The sequence below is a fragment of the Musa acuminata genome, chromosome BXJ1-9 (assembly GCF_036884655.1).
Source record: "Musa acuminata AAA Group cultivar baxijiao chromosome BXJ1-9, Cavendish_Baxijiao_AAA, whole genome shotgun sequence".
In the NCBI taxonomy this organism is placed as follows: Eukaryota; Viridiplantae; Streptophyta; class Magnoliopsida; order Zingiberales; family Musaceae; genus Musa; species Musa acuminata.
The window spans coordinates 12,575,642-12,589,088 of record NC_088335.1 but is presented as its reverse complement, the minus strand read 5'-3'; the positions used below and the strand labels follow the sequence as shown (position 1 = coordinate 12,589,088).

The window sequence follows — 13,447 nt, the reverse complement described above, 5'->3', positions numbered from 1 at the left end:
ACCTTTACAGGGCTTTGGCTCCCACAACTACAAGAGGAATGGAAAATATTCCTACTAAATCAACAGCCAACTATCACCTTGGTTTTGTTAACTAAAGTTTAAATTTTGAATTCTTTCTGGCAATATACTTGGAATGAAAAAATTAACATTCTAGTTATACTTCACCAAGTTGTAATGAACATGCTATGTGCTAATTTATACAGCAATAACAAAGTCATAAAGTCTCAATTATTTGGGGTCAACTACATAGATTTCTTGTCACCATTGAGATTTATAAAAAGACATATCTTAGTTAAATTAAGAATATTTAAATCATTATTTAAATTAAGAGTTTTTTAGGTCTTTCTCCATCTGTCCTTGTACAACTAACAATAATCATTTTACCCCTTTTAACATATATGAATTTTTTTAGTACATGTCTATGTCATCTTAAACGTTTTTTCCTCATTTTATCTTTCATCAAAGTGATACCTAATTGTTCATGGGTAAAAATATTTTTTTCCTATCTTTCCTAATAACTTTACACTCCACCTCAACATTCTCATCTCAACGATGTAGACACTTTGTATATGATTTTTTAACTGAGCGACATTTGGATTCATAAAGCATTGCTGATTTAACAACTGTCTTTGATTAATTGTTCAGCTTTCTTATCTCTTCATCTCGTTGAACAATTGATCCAACGTACTAAAGCTTTTTATTTAATGAAACTTCTTGACTATTTAACTTTAACTATATCCTGGTGACTCTTCTTAGCATTACTAAATTGCATGTCATATATGACTTAATCTAAAGCCTTTAATTTATAAGAATTACCTTGATAACTCAAAGTGTAAAATTAATTCTCTTTAGACTCTCATCCACTATGACAATAGCACATGTTATGTGCTAATTATAGAACATTGCAAAAGATTATGTTTGTGTGACATCAAGGTTTAAAATCTTGGTCCGGTGCTGATATTGGTTAGCTATTGGACCAATGGTACCTTTGCAATACTGACATACAAACGCTCGCTTTGGGTCAGTACAACCCAGACTAAGAGAAACGAGAGAAGGGAGGAGGAAACAAGAGAGGAGCAGAGGATGAAGGCAGCGGGAGGAGAAGAGAGAGTTGCAGAGGGAAGTGATGTATGTCGAAGGAGGTGGTGGCAACAGCAACATGAGGAACGGGTAGTGACAGGAGCAGGCACATGATGAGTTGGATGAGGCGGATGCTGAGATAGCAGTGATGGTTGTGGATGGTGGTGGGGGGCTTCGCTGGTGGTTGTTTCTGCAGCGGAGATAAAGAGGCAAAGGTTATCTACAGTTTTCAGCAAACAGTTCTTTGCAACCAGTTCTGCTTTAAAAATTATTTTAAAAATTAATACATCTAGCACATATTTGAGTATCTGTCATGTTTCGATGGATACATGAATAGTGTAATGTCTAGTATGCCCTGTTTCCAACCATATTGGGGTAATCACCCAGTCCATGTGCCTTCCCCTTGTCATATCAAAATGTACCAGATACTATGCCCAGTATTTAGAACATTGTGGTATATTATAAAATTTTTTCTTAATATTGGTCCATTTTGTGTATGAATAAAGGTATTAAATGCTGGTTTTGAGAACCATGAGATTGATGAGAATTAATCTCCAATTTTGATGTTCTAAATTATGTACAATGGTGATCTAGGATGTAAAAGTATTATGAAACACCACGAGGAATCTATATATTGTTGTTGAAGTGGGGTAGGAGTGAAGGACCAAGTAACTATTCCACTACAAGTAACACTTCAGTTTTCTTTTTCTATTTGTACATCAAGTACCTTGCAGATGTAGTATGATAGTTGGATTTCCAATTCAGACAGAAGCATGTGATTTCTGTAAAGGCATGTCATGCTCCATTTTCAAATGCCACAGGATCTGAAGCTGCTTCCACATCTGCATCTGGTTCAAGTCTCGTCGGTAGTGGTCTAAAATCATTTGATGACATCCTGAAAGTAATTTCACCGACCTTAATGGCTTTCATCACAAACATGCCTGCTGTTGAAGGTACCATTACTTTATCAATTAACCAGCTTATCTAGATTATTTGTTTGACACATCAAGTCATTTTTTTCTTCAAGTTAGCTGTATTCTGCTTTGTTACAAACAATGAAGATCACTGTGTCATTGGTAGAGACACCACCATGGTTGAATAATCGATGACCTTCCAGCTATGGATGATTAATCTTTGGAATGGGTATTTGTCCTGTCTTCCCTGAATTATTGGATCTCCACACCAATAAATCATATATTTGATAATTACTATATGTTAAGATGTCCTGAAGCATTATGATCCTGCATATCCAGAGGAAGCAATTTCTTGTTCTAGATTGTGGGGAAATTTTTGATGTTAATGTTTTAAACTTTTTTTTTATGTGTGCTGCATTCACTCTGTTATCCACAATATTAGTCAAATATATTATATATATTTTAGCCCTTTTCTCATGGTTGTTGATACTTGAGATGCTCAAAACATTGTTTTTGTTCTGGTCTTCTCATGCGTATGTTGACACACATGCCTACACATTCACACCCTTCTCATGCCAGGCTTAAAATATATACTGTCAAAGATATGTTTGGGAATTCATATTCACAAATTATCCATCTGAAATATGATTTGATTGAATTGAAATGGATTGAATCCCTCCTACTAAAGGGTCACAATAACTTTAGGTTATCTTCTGCATTTTGGAATGTTCACGAGCACTAAGATCCCTACTATTAAGTGTCAGCTACATGGAACTTGTCAAGTCATTAAGGAATACTGAGGGTAATATTACTAGTCAAACAAAAAGTTATCAAATGTCTCTGATGCCTTGAATAAAATTTTCTTAGACCGTTTCTCCTTTTCAGCAACATTCTAAGTTACCTCAACAATAATAACCAATGCATAAATATTCTTTATATATGTTTGACCATCTTAAATGGTTTTTCCTTGTTTTGTATTCAACTGAAACTACCCTATTTTTCCTAGATGTATTTATCTCTTCTATCTGTTCTTGCCGCCCACACAACCTTTGGGGTTTTTGTATGAACACTAGCTGGCCATCCACATGGTGCTACATGCAGTATTCCTCTCCTTGATGGCCGCTGCCGCCTCCTCCCATCTTCTTCCCCATCTCTCCCACCTTTTCTTTTGGACCTAGTACATACGATCGTACCATGTTGTCACAAACGGTCGTCGCGCACTCGCAACAACTTCGTTCAACGAACCGTTCATCGCTTTTGCGTGCTTGAACAAAGATATGGCAGTCTGTTTTGTCTTGGTTTTGTGTGTTTTTGCTTGTAAAAATACATGTTCGAATAGGTTGCAGTGCACAATGCGATCGCTCACCGCGCCGGGCCAAAAAGCATCAAAATGGCTCTGTTTTCGCGTGTCGCGGGCTGTTTTTTTCAGCACACTGCAGCGTACGAAATGTCAGCCATCCTAGCACCCTGGAACCCCCCAGGTGGCATAGGGTTGGATGGGGTTTCGGTATATTGTCGGGCATTGAAAAATCTTCACAAGTTCGCACGTTGACTTGACGGGAACTTGCCTTCGCGCCCGGCACCCGGTGAGCAGTTGTTTGTGGACTTGTAATTGTTCGTTCTACCTTCTAAAGTCCTTGTTTTCCTCCTCTCTCTCTCTTTTCTCCTGTGCACACAAGGTGCTTGCTGAATTGCTTTTAAAGCTTCCCTCTTTACGAGACGTCGGGACTTGTTCGTCACTCGTTTTCAATCTAATCAACTTTTTGTTTTACAGGTCCTTCGAGACCTGTACGAGGTTGCAACTAGGCTGAACCTTTGTCGACGCATATGTCGCAAGGACGCCTCAAGACTTAAGCAATCTCAACTAAGTCCGTGAAGTTGGCGTAAGGGTGTGTCGCGACTTAGACAACTCAAGCTAAGTTCACGTCTTGACCGCAAGGGTGCCTCACGACTTAGGCAATTTCAGCTAAGTTCGTGACAATGTGTTGGTATATCAGCAAAGGCATGCACGTATTTGGTATCTAAAATGGCAAACCTTGATGTGAAAAGCAATGTGAATTAATTTTGTAGATCAACTTATCCAGGAGATAAAGAGTCCCAAAATTGCTCTTCCTGAAGTAATCATGAAGATGCTGAAGTTCATGAATCCACAATCTTGCTTTTGCAACAATCAGATTTCTCTTTTGTAGAAACTATTTGAACTTGGTAGCAAATAAACTCAGTGTTTATTTTTAACAGCCTTCACGATGTATCATATGCCATTAAATTTTTTGATTGTATGACACAATTTTGTACGAATGTTATCTTTAGTATATCCGTTTCTGAAGTCTGCTAGTATCTGAACCCTTACAGTCTTACTCATGATTGCAGTTGAAAGTTACATATTTTATTTGTGGTTGCACTATGTTCCTGTATCACATTTTGCTTAATAACTTGCATATTTGTTGGTTAAAGCTATGTTTTTGAGACATTTTTTATGATTTGACAGGACCATCTCCAGATATAGATGTGGTTTTATCTATTTTGCTACAGAGCTCTATACCAACAGGACAGACTGGAAAACCAGCCACTTCTCTTCAGCAAATGCCTGGTGGTCCAGGACCTACCACAAGTGACCATTCGGGCTCTATCAAGACACGAATGAACAATGGACCACCTCACAGGCTTCCTAGAGATGGACATTCAGGCAAAAGAAAAGATCTTGACAGTATGTACCTTCAGCACCGCTGCCTTTTCTTATATCTAGCCACCAAGAAAAATCGACATTTATGTGCATGTGTCTCTTTTGTTCCATAAGCTCCCTAACATAGGTTAATTTAATGGTTTTGAAAGCTGACCAGTTGATCAATCAAATGCATCAGTTTTCCTTGTTGAAATTAAATCCACTTGTCTAATTTGTCACATTAGTGATATATTATTTAGGGGAGAGGCTTTATGTGCCACGATAAATCCACTTGTCAAATTTGTCACATTAGTGATATATTTAGAGGAGAGGCTTTATGTACAAAGGAAAATCCACTTGTCAAATATGTCACATTAGTGATATATTTAGGGGAGAGGCTTTATGTACAAAGGTGTTAAGAATTCTTCCTCTGGTTTTGAGTTATTGAGCACTTCCTAATTATAGATACAGCAGTAGCAGTCTTCTTTATCCAACTAAGAGTGTGTCCAGCTGGTGCATTTCTCTGTATTTGAACTTTTCTGCTTAGGCTGCTGCACCTGCATCTTAATCGCATGTTGAGTTCTTTGTCTGTGACTTTTGTGAGAGCTTCATATCCAGTAGCATCCTCTACTCTGGTCAGTGCAATTATGCTCCAGTCAGTTCCAGAAGAGTGGCCTTGAGCATCCAGTGTTTCAACATCATTTGTGATCGGGACTGAAAATAACACCCAGTTACTCTTTGAACAAATTCACGGTTAGGGTTGGAGAAATTCTCATGTTGCATTTCACTATTTCTTGACTTGGCCATATGCACACGTAGGATACATTCTTGACATATAGGTATAGATAACGGTTGTCAATGTCCATGCATGAATGCATGTTTTCATTAGAATATTTGAGTTCTTGATTTCTATAACTTGCACATTTCTAAAATAAGCTAATTTGCCAGACTATCCCTCGAGCTTTGTTTTGAATTTAAGTAGCTTCTCTATCAATATGCCTGATCAAATTACAGGTTTTGTTGCATATAGAATCATGTTCAAGTGCCCTTGTGCATCTATATTCCTAACATGAATGACATACTATGCCTCCAGGGCAAGAAGATGATGAATCGACGACCGTGCAGAGTCGGCCACTTCCGAGAGATGTTTTTAGACTCAGGCAAATGCACAGAAGCAGAGGTCGGAGCACTTCGCAGACGGGTTCAGCTGCATCCGGTGGAAGTGCATTCTCGGGCGACCAATCGGTTAGCACTGACTAACAAAATTTATTGAACATGCAGACGTTATCTTGACACCCTTCAATTGAGGAATCGTAATGGTTATTCTCTTTCTATATAACCCGAATTATGTTTCTTTTCTGGACAACTTTTCCTTTTGGCCTGTAAGCATCAATTCATGTATATATCGTTGTAAGGTTTGGAAATGGCTTATTTGCCATTACAATTTTTAAACCTCTACATGTAGCGCATTAAATACTTTTGCGTTTTTTCTTTGGTTACATACAAAAATTAATCTTGTATTCTATTAGTTAACAAAGATATACATCACCTCTAAAAACACATGATAAAAATAAATTTTATCATACAAAAAAGTAATTGTCAATTTCTCCAGAAAAATTCACTTTATGCCCTAGGTTTTAGAAATTATTAAGTATCTGGGGCACTTTGCCTATTATATGGGTGATACTATATCTTTACCCACCTGGGGTTCATTATGGGTTTAGAAGATTTCATCCTAAATCAGATGGGTCTTTGCCTATTGCTTCTTTTCCATTGTCATGTCATCTTTTTCACACCTTCATGATAAAGATGGGGCCAAGAATTTTATAATAAACTGGTTAAATTTTTATCACACCTTCATGTTCTCTTTGCCCTCTCTGTGTATCTTCTTCCATTGTCCGTTGTCATCCTTTCTGTGCTAAGACTAACCAATATTAATATGTGCATAATACAAAAGTTTAGATGGAAATATATTTTAAGTTCATATTTGGAGAAATAAACACTAAAGTTTATTTATGAAAAAAAAAAAAATCACCAGGACAGCTACTCGCTGGCTAGCCATGCCATATGTCGGTTAGGTATCATCAGTTTAGCGTTCCACTAAATCTTCCTATTAACAGAGTATTAACAGGTCGACAACCATCGACAGTAGCAATATGAGTTAAATTATCTTTGGGACAGTCTTACCAATGCCCGTCTCACCTTACCTGCCTGGTGATTGGATTCCTCCATTGTGATGCCACGAACGGGCTGTGAGCTCACGGGAAAAGCTATTGTCTATCCCTCGACGCTTGGAATGATGACGATGACATTCTCAGTTGCATACTGCACAATAACAGGAATCCCCCAAAAGAATACTGATGAGAGAACAAAATACGAATGTTCCACATTCGTACATGCAATAAAATAGATGGCACCGTCTCAGTGTAACAGCTGCTGCTACCCGCAAGAACAGAAAGGGGTCAAAATGATCAGAAGATCCCAAGTCCATCTGTTCTCAGACAAAAGGAGCAGAGAGAAGATGTGAAGAGGATGCCCTACGATCAGAAAATAAGGGTGGGTACAACATAAAACATGCTCCCTCAGGGCTGCAAACCCATGGTTGCAGATGTACTGGGCTCGTGACCGTGCACCCTGAAGCGATAGATGCAGGTCAGAGCAGCGCTCCCATGGTTGGAGGTGAAGTCGAGCCGAACCATGTTGACGACGTCGCCGGAGTCCCTCGCCTCTACATCGAACGTTTGTGTGTTGCTCTTCTCGAGGTCGTAGGAGAACTCAGTTAAGGCAAAAACCTTCTTCACACCACCAGATGGGTCTTCCTCGGAGGATTCAAACCAAGCAGAGACCTGGCAATCTTTGGGGGCACTCGATCTGTCGTAAGCCACACTCTGCATACCATACAAGTTCCAAGAAGGGACATCAGGAGTCAGACTCATGATGCACGTTAGTAATCCATATGTGGAGATGAGCTCCAAGGAGAAGTAGCAAAGCAAAGAACAAGATAAGGTTTCACTAGAAATAATCATACCACACAAACATGAGAGGCCAACTAAGAATTGCAACTTCTAGAAACACAAGATTTGTTGCTGCGTATAAGATAAAAAGCATGAAGCCCTCCTAAGCATCATCCTTCTTCGGATATTAGAGGAACGTATGGTAGATTTTAGAAAAAACAAACGAATGATGATGTGCAGGGTTCAACAAAAAAAAAAAAAAAAGGTGATTTCTTTTAAGTTTGAGAACCTGAATGATCATATGAATCCATGTTCCTTCCAGCTTCTTCATGAGTGCTTTGTTTATTGGGATCCTTGATTCGCTCAGTTTCCAAGATCCAACCATTCAGTCTCATACTTCTATTTTAGCCAAGTTTCAGAGGAACTGCTTAAAAGGCTATGCAGTCATATTATTAGAAACTGCTTAAAAAGCAACACCAACTTTCAGATTCCTCCTCGCTACTTTATTCATGTTATGTCTATGTTATTGTTCTTCCTGATTGTTACAGACAAATTCACAGCAGCTACTGTACCACTCGATGGCACAGCGATTAATGCAATTTACTGTGAGAAACTCAATTGACATAAAGATGGCATCTTTCATAGTCCTAAATCATGTGTAACAAGAAAAAGTTGTAGCTTTGATCCTCAAACAGTATTAATTTAGTTAAGGTTCCTATATAAAACAAGTAGTATCTGAAAAGATCTTAAAGATTTCCAAACAACAATATTCATCATGGAACAATGTTTAATCCACCGCTTATCATTGGACGCCTGAGACACTTCCAGAAAAGGAAAATCAAACAGTCTTCTTAATTTTACCATAAGATCACAATTTTGTAAAAGTTAGATGACTGTTATAATCAAACCTACAATTAAGCACAGCTGTCTCACATCCTAGTAAGTTTTGATTTCCATATAAAACACGGTAGCTCTTAGCTTGTGCATTTCAACAAAATAGAAGTACATGATTTGTAATTATAAGCAAAAGGAATCTGATGTAGGAACCATGTGTTGCATTTTTTCAAATCTATGTTTAATTTATATAAGCTATCTCTCTTACCTTGAAATTATTTCAAATATTTTACCTTTAAGAAAGCTGATACGAAATTTGAATTTCAAAATAGTCCTTATGCAAAAGGTTGACAAGCAACATATAGGAAGCGACCTACTCATTAAAAGATTTCAAGGTGTCCAGGGCTCCAAGCAAGCAAATGGGTAACAAGCTGCATATAAATGGCAGTTGTAATAAGAGAAGCACAGTATAACCTCAGTCAAAGCAACATAACTGAAAATGAAAACAGTTTAAGCGTTTCATTTTCTTGCATTGCCTCATAATTGACAAAAGGAATTACAAAATCAAGGCACTAGATCCCCATTCAGGACGTATAATTATTAGTCCCAAGTAAATCGACATTAGGTGGTTCCACCTGTACCACTCATGCTAATCATTCTAGGAAAGTGTAGGTTAAACGCAACACACCGACAAATAAAAAAATAGATAGAGACGCATAATAGAGGCTCAAACATTTTATGGCTGTATGAGAATCATCATTAATGTAAATGGAAAACTAGAATGCAGCAGGAGCAGAAAAAAAATTACCTTAGAGACATGCTCCAGCGTGACAGCCTCAGGTATGATCCCTGTTCTTAGCTTAATTTCAACAAATCCACTGCTTCCTTGAAGAGGAAAACACTGGCCAGGTTCTCCAAAGCTAGGCTCCAGCATCTTGTTTGCACTAGCATGAACTCTGTTACGACCTTTAGCAGTTGTGAACCAACCGTTACCTTTGCCAAAACCATAGGGCTCTGAATGCCTAACCACCTTGGCCCCACCAGAAGCTAAAGCATAATCAACCCTTCCAAGACCATCAGCTGCATGCTTTTCTATCTCTTTCCAAACAATATCCCTGGCAAACATCCTAATGTGATCCAAATCCAAATTCATATTACTATCGTCTACACCTTTACTGTTTTTTAACTCAGTCAGAAGAGTTTCAAATTCTTCCCTTGATAGCAGATCCTTGTCCTTGAATTCGCCCAAAGACTTGTCCAAAGAATCAGTTTTAGCTGCCAACTTCTTCAACTCCTCCTCAAACAATGTTCCTTTTTTTTCGACTTTCTCCAACAATTCTTTGGTCAAAATCCCTATCTCACTTCCAATTTTCTTATCTACTACATCTAGTTGTACCTGCAACATCTTAGCAGTCTTCTTTAAAGATATCTCAACTTCAGAAATCCTGCTTTCATAATCAAAAGCAGCAAGTGAAGAGTTCGCATTGTCTCCTATGCTGAAACTCCATCTCCAAATAGTCTGCCCCAACCATACGAGGACTGCAAGAAGCAAGCAGTTCTTGGTAAGGACACTAATGACAGTTTGCCACTTGGATTTCCCAGGTTTTGGTGCTGCTTTCTTGTGCCGTGGGGATCCTGTGGATGAAGCAATCAACCGCTTCTTCAACTGTGAATAATCTTTTCTTCTCTCAATCACAGATTCTCCCCTTATCGTATGGCTTAGATCCTTTCCATTAACAATCCCATTTATCGCCCCTTCAGCAAGCCCATCGGCACTCACCCTCTTCTCCACGACCACCATCGTTCTCCTCTTTGCATTCGATTTTGTGTCTGCATCTAAACTCAGAGATGCACCATTATTGGTGGCCGGCGATGCCGCGATTGCTGCAGCAGTGGAAGCAGACATCGCCGCGCTTTGGTACTCGCACGATGATTCGAAAGGAAAACCCGCCTATAGCTTAGAAACAACCTAAAACATTCAAAAGAAGTGACCCAGTCAACCCCCAATCGTACGAAAGCCAAGCAAACAAAATCAGAAAAAAATCAAGCAGATGATCAAATCGCAAAATCTAAAGAATCTCACGTAAGCAAAAGATACTATGAAAAAAAGAAGAATTTTTTACTAAAATCACAAGAAAACAAAACGGAAAAATATTGTTTTCCAAAAAATCAATCAAATAAAGGGTAGCACGAAGCACTAACAAGAAACCCTAATCTCCATAAAACACAGAAAGAAAGAATAGGTCAAAGAACCAAACAGATTGTGCTGAAACCCAAATGACTACTGAATTCCACGAAAATCAGACGAATCCAGAGTAAGAATATGCAACGAAGCGAGAGAGGGAGACCGCTTGAGGTTAAGGCTGATCTCCAACAGCGGAGGCCAGAAATAGAGGAGGAAGAACACGACCGGAGTCGTACAACGGATCGGAGATGCGAATGGAGAGGGATGTGGGCGGAAAATTACCTAGAAGGTTCGATCCGCGTGCGTCGTCTCGTGCACTGCGAGAGGAAGTCTCGTCGATCGGGCGGGAAAACGACACAGGAATTGGGGGCGAGAGGAGGAAGGAGATTGGAATTATCTCGGCCCTCCTTTTGGGTTTGGCAGTACCGTTATTTGGTGATCGCTCGAAAGAGGGCCGAATAGAATCCAAAGAGAGAGAGAGAGAGAGTACCACTGCTCGTGTCCTTACCCGCGCCGTGATTGGTGAAGACGGCCGCCTTAATTGGGTTCCACGTAAAGGTCTCATCACGTCTGACGGCAGGTAGCTTCAGTTATTAACCATGTACGAGTACGAAAATGACAAGCGTTCTTCGGTCATCAACCACGTAAACGCCAACCCGCCATGTGGTTGGACAGAAGTGGTGGCCACGCCTGTGGAGCCCACCATGTGCAATTCGCTTCCCTACGGCAGAGATCGATGCGCTATCCCGCCGCATGAGTCGGTCCCACATAACGACGTCATCAATGGGACCCACTTTAAATGGGCTAACTACTTTCTAAAGGAGAATAGATCCGCGAATGACTCATAAACGGGTAAAGAATGTCTTGCTCTTCTTTTGATCCGAAAGCTTGCTGTTCGTAATCGGTTTCCGGGTACCTCAGAATCTACCGCTCTTGCTGTCGTTGGCCACTGGTGGCTGCATGTGTGGGTCCCAAATTCGGTACCTCGAGTGAGCCATGGAACGTCGAATACCCATTGCCTGTTATTTTAGTCCAAAAACATGCTCAACGAACCCGTATCTACTACCGTCTCATGGTTGCAGCACAAGTGGGACGCGCGTGAAGGGCCCAGCACTGCCGTAATGCAGGTAGATTTGGTGTGGGGTACATACTGGTTTTCTTTTAATGGATAAATGATTAATACTAGATTTAAAATATTATAATAAATTATTTAAAATTGTTTACTGATACCTATAAAAACATCAATCACTACTCTCAAAATATTTATTTATATATTGATAATTATGTAAATTCTGTGAACAACATCATCAAGGATTTGTGATTTTGTTATAATAACGTATAACAACATCTCATATTCATCATTTATCATTTATCATACATATATAATTTTATTAAGTTTTATTTATTTACTATACTCACTTAAACATGGAGACCTTATCTGACTCATTTAAACAACACCCTCAATCAAATTTGGAGGCCTTATTTGAAGTACTTTCGAGGATACTCGCACCTCCCAAACCTATTTTGTTTTAGTGAAGTTTGGGATGAGTTGAGATGAGAAAACAAGTACATGAGTTATGTTCATAATCAGATGCCTTGAGAAATAGTTAGTGCTGAGTTCATATTGCCATCGAATTTACATGATTCTTAACAGGCTTCATCTCTAACCTACAAGAGAGAGAGAGAGAGAGAGAGAGAGAGAGAGAGAGAGACATCATTATCTTTCTCTTTGTTGTCTATTTGCCTTGAATAAGCTGTGTGATGAAGTTATTTCTTAGCTTACAAGATGAGGATGCAAGTGCTACTGTCTTCTCTTCAACATGCGTTGCACCTTTTCACTACAAATGGCTCATGGCACAATTTTGCCAAGATATCTTAAACTAGTTGATACATCCATTAGTTTGATGCTTTGAGTTTGAGCCATGCCCTAAGAATAAATTGTTCCACCTCTCCTTACATTTGATTTTTATTTCTTTCATTTTGTTTTTGTTCTTCGTTTTTTTTTTATTGTTCTACATAAATGTCACAAGTAATTGTTCAAAGATTAATTTACAAATCAATTTCATAAATCTTCAATAGAGGAAGGATGAATCTTAAAAATAATTTTAAAAATTAAATTTATAAGAAAATTACATTAGCCTTTTTTTTCAACCTTGGATGATAATCCCTTTTTCCACTATGCTTATACTTTTTTTATTGAGGCTTATATCTCGATCTAAGTATCGATAATTATGTCGTCGATCAAGATTTCTCATGAAAAACTCCATATTTTGATATGAATGGAGTCCCATGTTTTTATAATTTATGCAATGGACTCTCCATATTTTCAGAATAGTCATCATATTTAGGTCGAATAATAAAAATATTATAATTCTATTTAAAAATACTATAATTTATCAATGGTCTTTTTCAGTCCCATTCTTCTACAACAAGAAGAAAACACACATCACAATTAATGGGCATAATGTCTTAAAGTTAAGTGAAGAATGATGATTTATCATATTATTATTTTGACATATGCCAAATACCAAGTTAGCTATCATCCGAAATCATCGAAAAACTTTCAAATGTATTTTACGAAACCCGAAAACCTATAATTACATTGATAATTAAGGTTGATTTGATTTAAATTGGTTAAGACTCGGCGTAATATTTTTGAATATGGTTATAATAATTTTTGTCCAATAATATAATAACTAGTTTTATCGGTTCAATCGAGTTAGTTTTCGATAGAAATATGACAAATTAAAGGTGTATGTTGTCAATTAGGGCATTTTGGTGTTGGGAAAAGCAATGAGCTCGGTGATCTCAAAATTAA

The 13,447-nt window shown here is 38.3% G+C and overlaps 2 protein-coding genes across 7 annotated transcripts in view; one reads left to right on the top strand and one right to left on the bottom strand.

Moving 5' to 3' along the window:
* The window catches only part of LOC135593286 (cleavage stimulation factor subunit 77-like), a 30,144-nt gene extending 24,030 nt beyond the window's left edge, over window positions 1–6,114 (top strand). For 3 of the 4 annotated variants that reach the window (XM_065083192.1, XM_065083193.1, XM_065083194.1), the window contains exons 21-23: window positions 1,902–2,033; window positions 4,483–4,701; window positions 5,750–6,114. In XM_065083192.1, coding sequence (XP_064939264.1) covers window positions 1,902–2,033; window positions 4,483–4,701; window positions 5,750–5,916 — 518 coding nt within the window. In that variant the 3' untranslated portion in view covers window positions 5,917–6,114. Of the gene's footprint in view, window positions 1–1,901; window positions 2,034–3,768; window positions 3,960–4,482; window positions 4,703–5,749 lie in introns of those variants that run through there. The other variant, XR_010479495.1, reaches the window with a different exon arrangement.
* Window positions 6,115–7,017: 903 nt separating this feature from the next.
* LOC135583968 (SUN domain-containing protein 1-like) lies at window positions 7,018–11,069 on the bottom strand. 3 transcript variants are annotated; one of them, XM_065083189.1, is made up of 3 exons: window positions 10,912–11,069; window positions 9,253–10,413; window positions 7,018–7,544 (listed from the first exon to the last, which is right to left on the bottom strand). In XM_065083189.1, exons 2-3 carry the CDS (start codon window positions 10,348–10,350, stop codon window positions 7,239–7,241), a joined length of 1,404 nt encoding a protein of 467 aa, XP_064939261.1. In that variant the 5' UTR covers window positions 10,351–10,413; window positions 10,912–11,069; the 3' UTR covers window positions 7,018–7,238. The 3 variants fall into 3 exon arrangements, with proteins under 3 accessions (XP_064939261.1, XP_064939262.1, XP_064939263.1); XM_065083190.1 differs by having other exon boundaries at window positions 10,793–10,918; XM_065083191.1 differs by lacking the exon at window positions 10,912–11,069 and adding an exon at window positions 10,703–10,825.
* Between the last annotated feature and the right edge of the window lie 2,378 nt (window positions 11,070–13,447).